The following is a 14,804-nucleotide window of genomic DNA, read 5'->3' on the forward strand; positions in this document are numbered from 1 at the left end:
GGCGGACAGAGCGTAGGTTTTCAGTGAAATGGCTTCCCAGTCTGCGTCAGGTCTCGCCAATATATAGAAGGCCACATCAGGAGCACCGGACGCAGTATATCACCCCAGCCAACTCACAGGTGAAGTGTCGCCTCACCTGGAAGGACTGTCTGGGGCCCTGAATGGTGGTGAGGGAGGAAGTGTAAGGGCAGGTATAGCACTTGTTCTGCTTACAAGGATAAGTGCCGGGAGGGAGATCTGTGGGAAGGGATGGGGGGGACGAATGGACAAGGGAGTTGCGTAGGGAGCGATCCCTGCGGAATGCAGAAGGGGTGGGGGAGGGAAAGATGTGCTTGGTGGTGGGATCCCGTTGGAGGTGGTGGAAGTTACGAAGAATTATATGTGGGACCCGGAGGCTGGTGGGATGGTAGGTGAGGACAAGGGGAACTCTTTCCCTAGCGGGGTGGCCCATCCTCACACCATCCTACCACCACCCCACTGCTTCCAGTGCTCCTGGTGCGGCCTTCTATATATTGGTTAGACATGAGGCAGACTGGGAGACCATTTCACTGAACAGATCTCCCAGTGGCCACACATTTTAATTCCATGTCCCATTCCCATTCTGATATGTCCATCCATGGCCTCCTCTACTGTCAAGACAAAGCCACACTCAGGTTGGAAGAACAACATATTCTGTCTGGGTGGCCTCCAACCTGATAGCATGAACACTGATCTCTCTAACTTCTGTTAATGCCGCTCCTCCTCCCCTTCTTACCCTTTCCCTTATTTATTTATTTGTTTGTTTGTTTGTTTATTTATCCTTTTTTTCTCTCTCTGTCCCTCTCACAATAACTCCTTACCTGTTCTCCATCTTCCTCTGGTGCTCCCCTCCCCCTTTCTTTCTCCCCAGGCCTCCCGTCCCATGATCCTCTCCCTTCTCCAGCTCTATATCCCTTTTGCTAATCAACTTTCCAGCTCTTAGCTCCGTCCCAACCCCTCCTGTCTTCTCCTATCATTTTGGATCTCCCCCTCCCCCTCCCACTTTCAAATCTCTTACTATCTCTTCTTTCAGTTAGTCCTGACAAAGGGTCTCAGCCCGAAACGTCGACTGTACTTCTTCCTAGAAATAAAGATGGTCTCACCAGAATCTGCAGTCTCTTTTGTGTTCAGACAACAAAACAAACATCATATATTTACAAGTGAGGACAGTATGGAAATGAGATCAGAACTTTCAAGTGCTGTTCTTTCCATGATTCTACTGCCGTAGATGGTAATGGTTCCATATTTAGAAAGTACTTTTGGAATAGCCTACATGAGTATTTGATTTGGTAGATAATAATACATTGTAGTCACTACATGCCAGTGATTGATGGAATGAATGCCTAAGTTGTGAATATCTGGCTGCTTTGTCCTGGATGGCATTGAACTTCTTGAAAATTACATTCAGGTGGAGAGCACTCCATCACATTTTTGATTTGTGCATTGGAAATGCTGAAAAGGCTTTGGTGTGTCAGGAAGTGTGTCAATCTTCACAGGATGTCCAGCCTCTGATATGGTCCCATTGCTACAGTGGTTATGTGGCTGATCCAAATAAGATTCTGAACTATGGTGACCTCCAGGAAACTGATGATGGGATACTTTGCAATGCAGTGCCATTAAGGGTGCCGACCACCCAAGAATTTGAATGGTGGGAGGATTTGATCGTGCGCTGTTCAAAGCAAATGGTTTGACTCCTATTTGAGATGTTCAGAATCAGATCAGATTCTGATTCTGAACATATTTTCCACCCTGTTCTTGGCATTCAAATACTCAGCAATGATCCAGTTAATCATATTGGTTGTTTTTTAAGACACTGTTCCTATAGTATTACAAAATACTTCCTACTGAGCTGAACCAGTGGACAAGGTTTTGCTTTCGCCACACTGTTCCAGAAAATAATTCTTCTGTCGTGCAAATCTGCTATAATATTGCACTGAATGCTAAGTATTTAACTGTGAACTCTAACCTTAACCTTTGGATTCAAATGAAAGTATGGAACAAAGAGCTAACTTGCAACATTCAATTGTATTGCTTTGCACTGTAACTCTCTACAGATGACCCTGTGTTATAACCACTGTGGTAATGGAAATTCACCTTTACAGAATTCACAAATCACTATCCAAAATTTGAGATACAGAATAAAATTCTCTCTTATGGAATTTATGGGGGAAAAAGTGACTAAAATTAACAACACACATAAAAGTTGCTGGTGAACGCAGCAGGCCAGGCAGCATCTCTAGGAAGAGGTGCAGTCGACGTTTCAGGCTGGGACCCTTCATATTTTTTCAAATTGCACTTCTTGATATATGCACAGATTATGTTGCTTTGGCATACAGAAACCTGCCATATGCACCACTTCTCAGGAACACAATCAACCCATCATTAAGAGGTTGCCTGCATATGGCTTGTTGGCTATGTTACTGGACTCTGAAATATCTATAGAAAAGGATAATCTGACTCAAGAGATTACAGAAGATATTTCATGCATATGTAAAACACAACTGGAGAGCTCAGGGTAGAAAGATTCAAGGTGGCAAGTCCTATATTGTCACTATGACACGCCAGATGATGTATTTTAGTGACATTAATTGAGACACAAGTATTGGCCAGGGAATTTCTTTAAATATTACCATGGTTTCTTTAGCAACCACCTCATAGGAAAGGTAGGACTTGGTTTAACATCTAATCAGAGAGTGTAGCTCTTCCTCATTCAAAGCAGTTCAAACTCAATTTATGGAATAGAAGTTTTAGAATCAAATGCAGCAATGCTGCATCTTAGAAATGATTGACACTTCTGTGTAAGACAGAGCAGACATTTATGCAAGCTAAGTATTTTTCAAACAATGCTAGATGCCTAGCTTTTCCAAACTTGTTGACAGGCCAGAGTTCACAGAGGAACTAGTCTTTTCTTTGACTACAATTTTTCTATAGTTATGCTCATATTACTTTTCAGAGAAAAAATAAATGCAATAATGTGTTGTTACAATGATTTAGTCAGAGGATTTAGAGATTTTTAGAAATGCCATGCAAATTTTGTGACTTAATACCTGCACTGAATAACTATATAAAATGAATTATTAATATTATTTCCATGGGTACAAGTACATCAATAACAGCTTAATAAATAAATAAATAAATAAATAGAAAAAACAACTATACATTTTCCCTCAAGAAATCTGTCAAATTTATATTTTGGCATATTATTAATGATATTTTATAGAAACAAGGACCATGTGTATTTTCATATCTTACAGCCATTTTCTTGCCAATTTTATAAATTGATTTGTAGATGGATTTTTTTTTTAACAATGCTGTGTATTTCTGTATATGATTCATTAAGGCATGAAGCATTAATTGGGGGAAAATCTAATGTCACAATATCTCTCTGTAATGTTTATTTAAATAAAAGTGTAATTCTAGACAATACCAGATAACGGCCTACCTGTGGTTTCTCTCTGAGTATTGGTGGTAGTAACGGAGGAAAGCTGCATGAAACACCTGGTATTGATGGATCTACAAGACCTTCAGTGACATCCTTTTTGTGAGATATAATGTGACTCCGTGGTTTGGTACGTTGTAATGTATACTCCATTTCACTTGGGTGCTGCCTGTATGGAGAGTTGTAAATACCTGGAATCTAAGTAGAAAGGTAACACTTATTAACTGAATGATATGAAGCATGAAACAAGATATTAAACATCAATCACAAATTTGTTTGATTTTTTTGTTATATGATTTACATGCATTTTTGATACATTCAATTCAAGTTTATTGCTATTCAACTGTATATATGGATATCGCCAAACGAAACAACATTCCTCTGGACCAAGGTGCAAAACACAGTATGTCTAACTGAAACACAATACGCAAAGTAATATTACCACAAGTAAGTGAACAAATAATAAAATATATTCCAGAAGATGTACCCCAGGCTACTGTGGGAGGTGAGGGAGGAGATTGCTGAGCCTCTGGCGAGGATCTTTGCATCATCAATGGGGAGAGGAGAGGTTCTGGGGATTGGAAGTTTGCAGATGTTGTTGCATTATTCAAGAAAGGGAGTAAAGATAGCCCAGGAAATTATAGGTCAGTGAGTCTTACTTCAGTGGTTGGTAAGTTGATGGAGAAGATCCTGAGAGGCAGGATTTATGAACATTTGGAGAGGCATAATATGATTAGGAATAGTCAGCATGGCTTTGTGAAAGGCAGGTCATGCCTTACGAGCCTGATTGAATTTTTTGAGGATGTGACTAAACACACAGATGGTGGTAAAGCAGTAGATGTAGTGTATATGGATTTCAGCAAGGCATTTGACAAGGTACCCCATGCAAGGCTTATTGAGAAAGTAAGATGACATGGAATCCAAGGGGAAATTGCTTTGTGGATCCAGAACTGGCTTGCCCACAGAAGGCAAAGAGTGGTTGTAGACAGGTCATATTCTGCATGGAGGTCAGTGACCAGTGGTGTGCCTCAGGGATCTGTTCTGGGACCCCTACTCTTCGTGATTTTTATAAATGACCTGGATGAAGTGGAGGGGTGGGTTAGTAAATTTGCTAATGACACAAAGGTTGGAGGTGTTGTGGATAGTGTGGAGGGCTGTCAGAGGTTACCGTGGGACACTAATAGGATGCAAAAATGGGCTGAGAAGTGGCAGATGGAGTTCAACCCAGATAAGTGTGAAGTAGTTCATTTTGGTAGGTCAGATATGATGACAGAATATAGTATTAATGGTAAGACTCTTGGCAATGTGGGGGATCAGAGGGATCTTGGGGTCCGAGTCCATAGGACGCTCAAGGCTGTTGCGCAGGTTGATCCTGTGGTGAAGAAAGCATACGGTGCATTGGCCTTCATCAGTTGTGGGATTGAGTTTAAGAATCGAGAGGTAACGTTGCAGCTATATAGGACCCTGGTCAGACCTCACTTGGAGTACTGTGCTCAGTTCTGGTCACCTCCCTATAGGAATAGTGTGGAAACCATAGAAAGGGTGCAGAGGAGATTTACAAGGATGGGAAGCATGCCTTATCAGAATGGGTTGAGTGAACTTGGCTCTTTTTCCTTGGAGTGACAGAGGATGAGGGGTGAGCTGATAGAGATGTATAAGATGATGACGGGCATTGATCGTGTGGATAGTCAGAGGCTTTTTCACAGGGCTGAAATGGCTAGCATGAGAGGGCATAGTTTTAAGGTTCTTGGAAGTAGGTACAGAGGAGATATCAGGGGTAAGTTTTTTACGCAGAGAGTGGTGAATGCGTGGAATGGGCTTCTGGCGACAGTGGTGGAGGCAGATACGATAGGATCTTTTAGGAGACTCCTTGTCAGGTACATGGAGCTCAGAAAAATAGAGGGCTATGGGTTACCCTAGGTAATTTCTCAGGTAAGGACATGTTTGGCACAGCTTTGTGGGCCAAAGGGCCTGTATTGAGCTGTAGATTTTCTATGTTTCTATGTTTCTAAGATTGTCATTTTGCATAGGGTGCATTTATGACATAAGTAAAACAGTATAATGTTACTGGCACTTCATACGTGATGAGACTTGGGATGGTGGCAGGAAATTCAGTAGTTTCACAGTTAGTGGGAAGAAGCTATTTCCCATCCTAATAATCTTTGTCATAATGTTACAGTACCTCCTACCTGATGGTAGGGCATCAAAGAGATTGTGGGATATATGGGTGGGCCCCTTGACAATATTAAGAGCCCAGTAAGAAAAATAAACACCATTTAATATTTGCAGAAATTCAGAAAGGCAAATGTTAGTCCTACATTAAATATAATAATGCTTACTGTGTCCCAAAATGTATATAGTGACATCTGCTAAAAGCTTCATGTGAGTAACCTACTTTTCTGTCCACAATTCAAGTTTATCACAATCTTCAGTACCCCTTATCCAGTAGAGAGACATGGGAATCCATTCTCTTTGGCAATTTTATAAATTGATAAAGACCATGGGGAAATCTATGCTAACTGTTAAAAAAAACACCCAAGTTCATGCTGTACATTCATACTAAAACTGAACTCAATAATGCTGGTGAATTCTCAGGAGTGACCCTGTTAATAGCTTCCTGCTGACCTCTCTGCTCCAAGTTCTACTTCTGGCTAGTGTACTGATTAGACAGCAGGGCAAATGAGCTGTGAAAACATTGATATTTTTAAGTGTAAAAATCTGAAATAAGGAAATGAGTTATGCAAGAGACACACTTTTGGCACCTTATGTCCCCCTCCATCATAGGAATTCATGCATGGACTAGAATATTAATTGCACCAGGTCAAGCACAACTGCAAACGTGCCTTTAGTTGGCCAGTCATCCATTGAATAGCATTTAAATTCTGGACCCTTTTGCAAAGCTATCAATCCATCAGTCATCTTCCTCCCCAATCTAGATGCTTTTCAAAAAGGTCTTTTGTAATTAGGGCCACAGGGGATGGCAAGAAAAGGCACAAGAAGTTTAATGACCGTAAAGAAGAGCATGAAGGAGATCAGTGAGTGAAGTACGTGCTGTAGATAGAATTGCTGAATCAACACTGACCACCATACTTCATCATAATTATCAGGACATACAACTGCCATGGGATTTATAAAAACTCCACTCAGCAAATAATTGACCTGCTGTTAAGAAGCAGGTGGATTGCTAACACTTTGTTATTATCCAAATTCAGTAAGATATTCCAGGTTCAATTATACCTAAAAAAAAATCAAAAGTTAATATTACTGCTTGCCAATTGCTCAATTATAGTTTTAAATAAATAGCTGCAAACAGTCTTTGGTATTCCTGAGAGAACTGAAATTGTACATAATCATGTACTAACATTCATTCATTCACATAAAAGCTTCATAAAGATTAATTAAGCAAACTTCATAATTAGACCAGAAAGCAATTAACAAACAAGTCACTTGAGAGAAACAAAGAGTCTAATACTAACTATAGCTTTTAGTTTATGCAAACTCTAAAAAAGTACAGTTTAAAACAAGGATGTAAGTAAAAACTTTCAAAACCTTCAATTACATTGTGCAATTTATGTACAGGTAGAGAAATATTTTTGGAGAACTGGAAAATCTTCTAAAACAGTTCCTAAATATTTTTGAAGATTTAGCCTTCATCTTAGCATTAGATTTCTAAAGTGAAATCAGAACAATATCATTGTATCCATCTATGGATGAATTGTAAGATTAAATTCTGGAACATTCTTCTCTTTGCTGTAAAATGGGAAAAAAAATCTTTATATCTCACCAGCTTTCTTGTATATCATATGCAGATAGTAAAATGCACACAATTTTTAAAAAGTTATCTGGAGAAATTTGTTTTATAAGGAGGAATCCTGATATCTACAGTATTTTTAACATTATATAATGGTTTGATATATTTGATGCCTTATACTTTGAATTTCAAAGAACAACTGCATCCTTATGTAACTAAAGCACAAAGGTAATACATATCTGGGAAATACACGCATAATCCTGATAACTATTTTGCAATGATGCTCTCAACTAATTATACAGTACACATTTTCTAGTAAGTATAGTTCTGTATGTAGGAAATACAACAAAATATATCAAGTCATTGTGGACCACTAATGTAAAACAGACCCCCTTTAAAAATATTGAATAGAGCAATTTATTTTGTTTTAATTACAACATTTCTCTTTAAATATTATTTAATTTTCATGAAACAAATTTCAGATGGAGCCAAAAAATTAGCTTAATAATCAATATTATGTTAGATGAGAATCAAAATATTATTAAATTGAAGTTTGGATATAAACTATTTAAAAAGGTTAAAATAATTTCAGCCATAATTATTTGGAATAGGACCATTTGGCTTAACTTTTATGCATTGTTTTCTGCGATTAAGTAGATTTAAGAAATACTGTAACCATTTTTTTAACATGCTAGTTGACTTCAGCCATCAGCATTCAAAAATTATCACTTAATTGAGGTGACTATGAATGCAATATATAGTATTTATTTACAGTTGGATACTCTATCCTCATTCTTTGTGGTTTCTGCAATTGAAAGAACTACTAAATATGTTATTACACAAAGCTCATGAATTAAATTGAAGTCTATTTCTACTTTAGAAGAGTAATTTGAAAAAAATCATTATTTTGGAATTTTTTTGTTGCTAATATGTGATATCAATGGATTTTAAGGTAACTACATACTAATACGAAGAGGAATACCATCATAGCTGAAGACAAATAATTTATAAATCAACTGATTCTGTATTGGCATGCCTTCATGGCTCAATGAAATAATTTATAGAATCTTTCTTCCTTCACAATATGTATTCCATATAAGATGCATTTTCCAAGTAAACTATTTTTAAAGTGTTCTTGGGATACCCAATTAACACAATAATATTAAAATACTGTACACAAATTGCTTGGTCCAACTATACATGCAACATTATTTACCTATTGGATTTTTTCTACCATGTCTAATTTCGATATTCTTGGATGATGTGTGTTTCTAGTTTAAAAGGATTTACTTCTTTCATTTTTATTTTTTTATTTTTAATACTAGGTGAGGAATGATAAGGAGATGGTCAAAAGAGCATTTTTCTAAATATTTTTGCCAAATATTTTTAGTATTTTTGCTAAACTTTAACATCTGCTAAGGCTTTAGCATCAGTCTAAATGTTCCATATATTTTGATCCACAACATTAAAGGCTTTGTTAAGGAAAATGCAATTGATTATCCAGTTGTAAATAGAGAGCAAAGAATTTACAAGTTCTTCATCACTTCTGTTTTTCACTTCATTCTCTTCTATAAAGAAACACTATCAGAATGATTTCATTCAAGTACAAGATAAAGCAGAAATGCCTCAACATATCCCACAGCACATTTGTGAAACATGATGTTCAAATTTAAAACAGGCAAGATGTCATAACTCTTTCGACAAACTTGGCCTATTCAGGGAAAGTCAGGAAACAATTAACAATCTAATTGAACCTTAAAACATTAAAAACATGTGCACAAATATGTTGTGGAAGACTTGTCATTTCATATAATCCAATTAAGTAGTCAGAATAGTACCATGTTGGAAACTGAAGGTACAAAGAAGCATTTTACATTTTACTGACATTTATCACCGTCAATATTGATCTGTTGTTCATTTCAATTGAGTAAACTGACAATCTTACAAAATGCAAGTTGACTAATAAAATGAACGTAAACACTCAACTTGTTACAGCTTTGAATAAATAAAGCCTCAATTTTACTGAAGCTGTAATAAAAGTTGTTCTCATTTATCTAATGGAAACATTGTCTTGTCACAATCCTAGCCACACAAAAAAAAAATCAGCAAAGCCTATCACAATTGTAGATGAAACACAAGTGCCAATAAAATACCATCCTGCACATAGGATAATGAAAAGAAAGTTCTTGTAACAGATAGGAACCATAAAATAGTTGAACATCACCAATAAACCTATTCAGAATTACTTGATCATTTATTGAATACATCAATAACTTGCCTGTGAAAATACAGGATTTGGAGAATAGAACTGGCAATGAAGCTGGAAATTGACTTAATGTTAGGCAAACCAAATAAACCTTTAAAGTTGCACCACTCCATTAAATCTGGTACAGGGAAGTTAGAATTAAGTCATTATTTTCAAAAAGCAAGTGAATGTATTTCCTTAAACTTTGCCATCTTTGGAATCTTGCTGGAAATTCAGTAACAGTATTTTTGATGCTATTAATTGACTTCAATCATTATAATTCATAAATGATCATTTAATTGAGGTGCCTATGTATGCAAAGTATCTGCTGAAATACTTGCTGCACAGGCACCAATTAAGAACAGAATTAAACTCAGTTGTGATGTAACTGAATACCCTGGTTATATTATCTCGGCATAAATGTAAAAAAATACTTACTTGGGGAAAGTACCAGAATACTGTACTGTACTCACTGATGATATTACAGTCTAAAATGGATGAGTGATCGTGACTTAAATATATCACAACAAAATGAATGTTGAGGAAAAGGCATTTTTAGGAAAAAGCAAAATGAAAAATGCCCTCTTGCAACAATATTAAATACATAATTAATTTTATTTTTCTCATCTGTCTTTTGTCTTAACTTAAGCTGCTGAGGTAGAATTATACGTATAGGTACAGGCAAATTATTAATACATATAGGGTGGTAGGGTGGCGTAGTGGTTAGTACAATGCTGTACAGTATGGATGACCCAGGTTCAATTCCTGCCACTACCTGTAAGGAGATTGTATGTCCTCCCCGTGACCATGTGGGTTTCCACTGGGTGCTACAGTTTCCCCTCACAGTCCAAAGATGTATCAGTTGGTAGGTTAATTGGTCATTGTAAATTGTCCCGTGATTACGCTAGGATTAAATCAGGGCATTGCTGGGTCTGGCTTGAATGGCCAGATGGGCCTATTCTACACTGTATCTCAATAAATAAACAAACAAACAAACATTGTTGGACCTCTCTGATTTTCTTGTGGAAGTCCATAATGCGTTAATATTACCACTGCAAGGGTGCATCCTACTTCAGCTTCATTATAAATAAATGCATCTTCCAGCATTGGTTAATAGATATTGGCCAATTGGATAAACGGGAAGCCTTTTAGGACCGAGATTAGGAAAAACTTCTTCACACAGAGAGTGGTGAATCTGTGGAATTCTCTGCCACAGGAAACAGTTGAGGCCAGTTCATTGGCTATATTTAAGAGGGCGTTAGATATGGCCCTTGTGGCTACGGGGGTCAGGGGGTATGGAGGGAAGGCTGGTGCGGGGTTCTGAGTTGGATGATCAGCCATGATCATAATAATGGCGATGCAGGCTCGAAGGGCCGAATGGCCTACTCCTGCACCTATTTTCTATGTTTCTATGTTTCTATCTATTATTATAGATTATACACCTATTAAAGACCTTCTTGTTAACATCTCCCTTACCTCCTCCTGGAATAATGAAACAAACTCTGGTATGTCCTTACCTCCAATTTCTCTTCTCCAGTACCACCATATCTTATTTATACCAGTATCAACTAACTTCCAACTATACAAAGAATTATTAACCACCCCATTGCCCACCCAGCAATCCTCAATCACGGGACAATTTACAATGACCATGGAATGTGTGCCTGTATCACCATCACTTTGAATACTAATCTACTTGCTCCACAATTATCCAAGTCTTGAGTACAAAAATACAAAGATATTATCTTATCCAGCAGGACTGGCAAGCTCCTATGTGGCATACCCTGTGCCAACTTCCAACGCTGATTATCAGCAACATTAGGAACTTTGGAAGATTTTTTAAAGCTCTGTATTTCTGAAACACAGATACCAATTTCAACATTAGCCTGAGTGCACCTAATTCAGCATAGAGTAACTATTTAACTGATAATAATGTACAGTTGAATGCTCATGGCTTAGAGGTAATGTTTATTTTCAGGTTTTTGTTTAAAGCTCTTGAAATTGGATACACCTTAACCGTTCTAATATGAACAGATGTACATCAATACATCCACGCATTAAAAATTTATGTTCAAATCCTTCCAAAAGATTATTTATCTGAATCATCTAAATACATTTTCAATTCACTTTAGTAAATAAATACCCTGTATATTCCACGGATACCAACTTTTAAAGCTAAACTAATGCTGAAGATGTTTGTAATGTCAGAAGATGTGAGATACTGAAATAGGCCTACTCCTATGTCACCATAATAAAAATAATATAGTACCTAGCTGATTGGCAGAAGTGTGATTGAAGTACTGACTGAAATCATATATCCATATCAAATATTTTAATATATTCTTTTGATATTTATATTTCTTACAGTGTTGGCTATACTCTTAAATCAATATAGATCTGAGTAGATTGAAGGCCTGTAACTAAGAGCCAGAAAGAAAATGCCAGCACCTTTAGGTGAAGGTGAAGTATTGCCTTATTTTATGCCAGATTGGACTAGTGGATCAACTACCTAAGCATGAAATTTACTTATCTGCCTAGTCAAGGCCAATTTATATCATAATAGCAGCCACAGAAATTGAAAGAGGCTACATCATTACATGTGAATCAGTAGGCAACCACTGACCAGCTTGAGACTATAAGCTAAACCATCTAATTTAACTTCTAATTCCAGCCAAGAATGATGTTAAAATTCCTTATGCTATTTCAAGAGTAGACGCATGCTGTCCTAGAAGCATTATCAAGTACATTTATGAAATGTCACAAGATATCTCAATATTATATGGCCTCTGCTTATACTGGTCTTGACAGATAAGGAAACATTATACTCATGTAACTGATAATAATTAGATCTATTTTTAGCCTTTAGCTTGCTTTTGCTCTGTGAGCTCAGAGAAGAATTAAAAGAAACACAACTAATGGCATTACTTCACTGGCTATAAATCACTTTAGGAAAACTAGGATTATGAGCAGCATTGTAATAAACTCCTTTCTTTTTTCCAGACAGAAGTGCACATACAGGGTCTAACCTTAGTTATTTCTCCGCTTGCTGACCCATGTTAACAAATTAAAAATAATGATTTTTATTCAAAGTCTTAACAAGAACATAAGAAATAGTGGTTAGAGTAGGCCCTTTGTGCCAGGTCAACTTTTCAAGAATCAAATCATTTACCTCAGTATCATTTTCTTGTACTAGCCCTGTATTTCTCAATTCCCCACAAACATCTGAAACGTACTCAATGAATGAATGTTCACACCTCACTCAATAATGACACCACAATCCTAGTAATGTTTTGTTATATTGCCTTTATCTCTATTATAGCTTTCCTTAGATCAGAAGACAATATTCCAGGTATAATCTTACCCCAGATAATTACAGGAAAATATATTTATTTTTGGAATATTGGCAAAAATACTGTTAGCCTTAAATGCCTGTTGTGCATTAAATTAGGTGAGTCATGTATCAGGAGCCCAGGTCCCCCTGGATACCAAAGCCTTTCAATGTTCACCATTTAAACAATACTCTGTTTTTTAATTTTTTTTCCACCAAACTGAATGACATACATTTTTCCCCACAGTATTTTCTGTTTACCATGTTCTGGTCCCCCCCCCTCCCAGAAGCCTTCCTGGATCTCACAAAAGATCAAAGTTCAAAGTAAATTTATTATCAAGGTACATATATGTCACCATATGCTACCCTGAGATTCATTTTCTTGCGGGAATTCAAATTAAATACAAAAAAATGCAATAGACTCAATGAAAAACCACACACAAAACAGGCAGCCAACCAATGTGCAAAAGACAACAACTAATTAAGCAATAGATATTTGAATGTCAGATCATTATAAATCATTATAGCAACACTTATGGTGATCTGACCCAGCAATGGCACCAACAGTTCCTTTGAGAACTGTTGTGTCCTTAAATCCCCATCTTTTTTTTTTGGTGTGTGTGTCTGCCTGTGTGTGTCCGTGCGTGCATGCATGCGTCCATGCGTGTGTGCTGTTGGCGGGACGATGTCTTTTTCATGCCTTAACAAGGTGCGGAGCAAGAGAGGGAGACTGTGTGGCACGCCACTCCTCACACAGATATTTCACAGTATTTTCCCTTTATTTTACAAGGTCGAGTTATGATCTCAACACTCAACCCGGCACGGATGGAAAGCGTACTCGGGAGCGGACCCAACTGGGTTTGAACCCGGGAACCTCCGTTCCAGAGCCTGCGCTGATGTCATTGCACCACCAGCTGGCCCTTAAATCCCCATCTTATGCATCTGTGATCGTATTTACAGCACCATTGGTATCCCTATGCCAGTCAGCTCAGAGCCACACTTTAGAATTCCCACTCTAAATCTTTTTGTTTCTCACTTCCTTTAAAAAATTGTTCAAAACACATTTCTCTTTGGACAAGTTTGTGGACACTTGCACTCTCCTTCCACAACTCCATTATGCTGCTCTACAGAGCCTTGACATCTTTTACAACATTAAAGACATTATATTAGTGTTCATACTATTATCATTCAGCAGATAAAGGCTTTCGGTCAATAAACTTGTCCAAAGGTTAACTTACAGGTCGAGTCAGTGGTTAGGAAGGCAAATGCCATGGTAGCATTCATTTCAAGTCTAGAATACAGCTGAGGCCAGTTCATTTGCTATATTTAAGAGGAAGTTAGATATGGCCCTTGTGGCTAAAGGGATCAGGGGGTATAGGAGGAAGGCTGGTACATGGTTCTGAGTTGGATGATCGGCCATGATCATATTGAATGGCGGTGCAGGCTCAAAGGGCCGAATGGCCTACTCCTGCACCTATTTTCTATGTTTCTATGTTTCTAATACAAGAGCATGGATATGATGCTGAGGCTTTATAAGGCACTGGTGAGGCCTCACTTTGACTATTGTGAACAGTTTTGGGCCCCTCATCTTAGAAAAGATGTGCTGGCATTGGAGAGGGTCCAGAAAAGGTTCACAAGGATGATTCCAGGAATGAAAGGGTTGTCTTAGAAGGAACATTTGATGGCTCTGGATCTGTAACGCGCTGGAATTCAGAAGGATGAGGGGGCATCTCATCAAAACCTTTCGAATGTTGAAAGGCCTAGACGGAGTAGATGTGGATGTTTCCCATGGTGGAAGAAAGAGTCTAGGACAAGAGGGCACAGCCTCAAGAAAGAGGGGCGCTCTTTCAAAACAGAGATGCAGAGAAATTTCTTTAGTCGAATGGTGGTGAATTTGTTGAATTTATTGCCGCATGCAGCTGTAGAAGCCAGGTCATTGGGTGTATTTAAGGCAGAGATTGATAGGTTCTTGTTTGGACACGGCATCAAAGGTTATGGAAGAAGGCTGGGAACTGGGGTTGAA

The 14,804-nt window shown here is 37.8% G+C and overlaps 1 protein-coding gene across 5 annotated transcripts in view; it reads right to left on the bottom strand.

The window, feature by feature from the left end:
- spata17 (spermatogenesis associated 17) overlaps positions 1-14,804 on the bottom strand; it is a 307,726-nt gene that overhangs the window by 201,097 nt on the left and 91,825 nt on the right. For all 5 annotated transcript variants that reach the window (XM_072265100.1, XM_072265098.1, XM_072265101.1 and 2 more), the window contains one exon: positions 3,461-3,655. In XM_072265100.1, coding sequence (XP_072121201.1) covers positions 3,461-3,655 — 195 coding nt within the window. The remainder of the gene's footprint in view (positions 1-3,460; positions 3,656-14,804) is intronic.

The sequence above is a fragment of the Mobula birostris genome, chromosome 8 (genome assembly GCF_030028105.1).
Source record: "Mobula birostris isolate sMobBir1 chromosome 8, sMobBir1.hap1, whole genome shotgun sequence".
Taxonomy (NCBI): Eukaryota; Metazoa; Chordata; class Chondrichthyes; order Myliobatiformes; family Myliobatidae; genus Mobula; species Mobula birostris.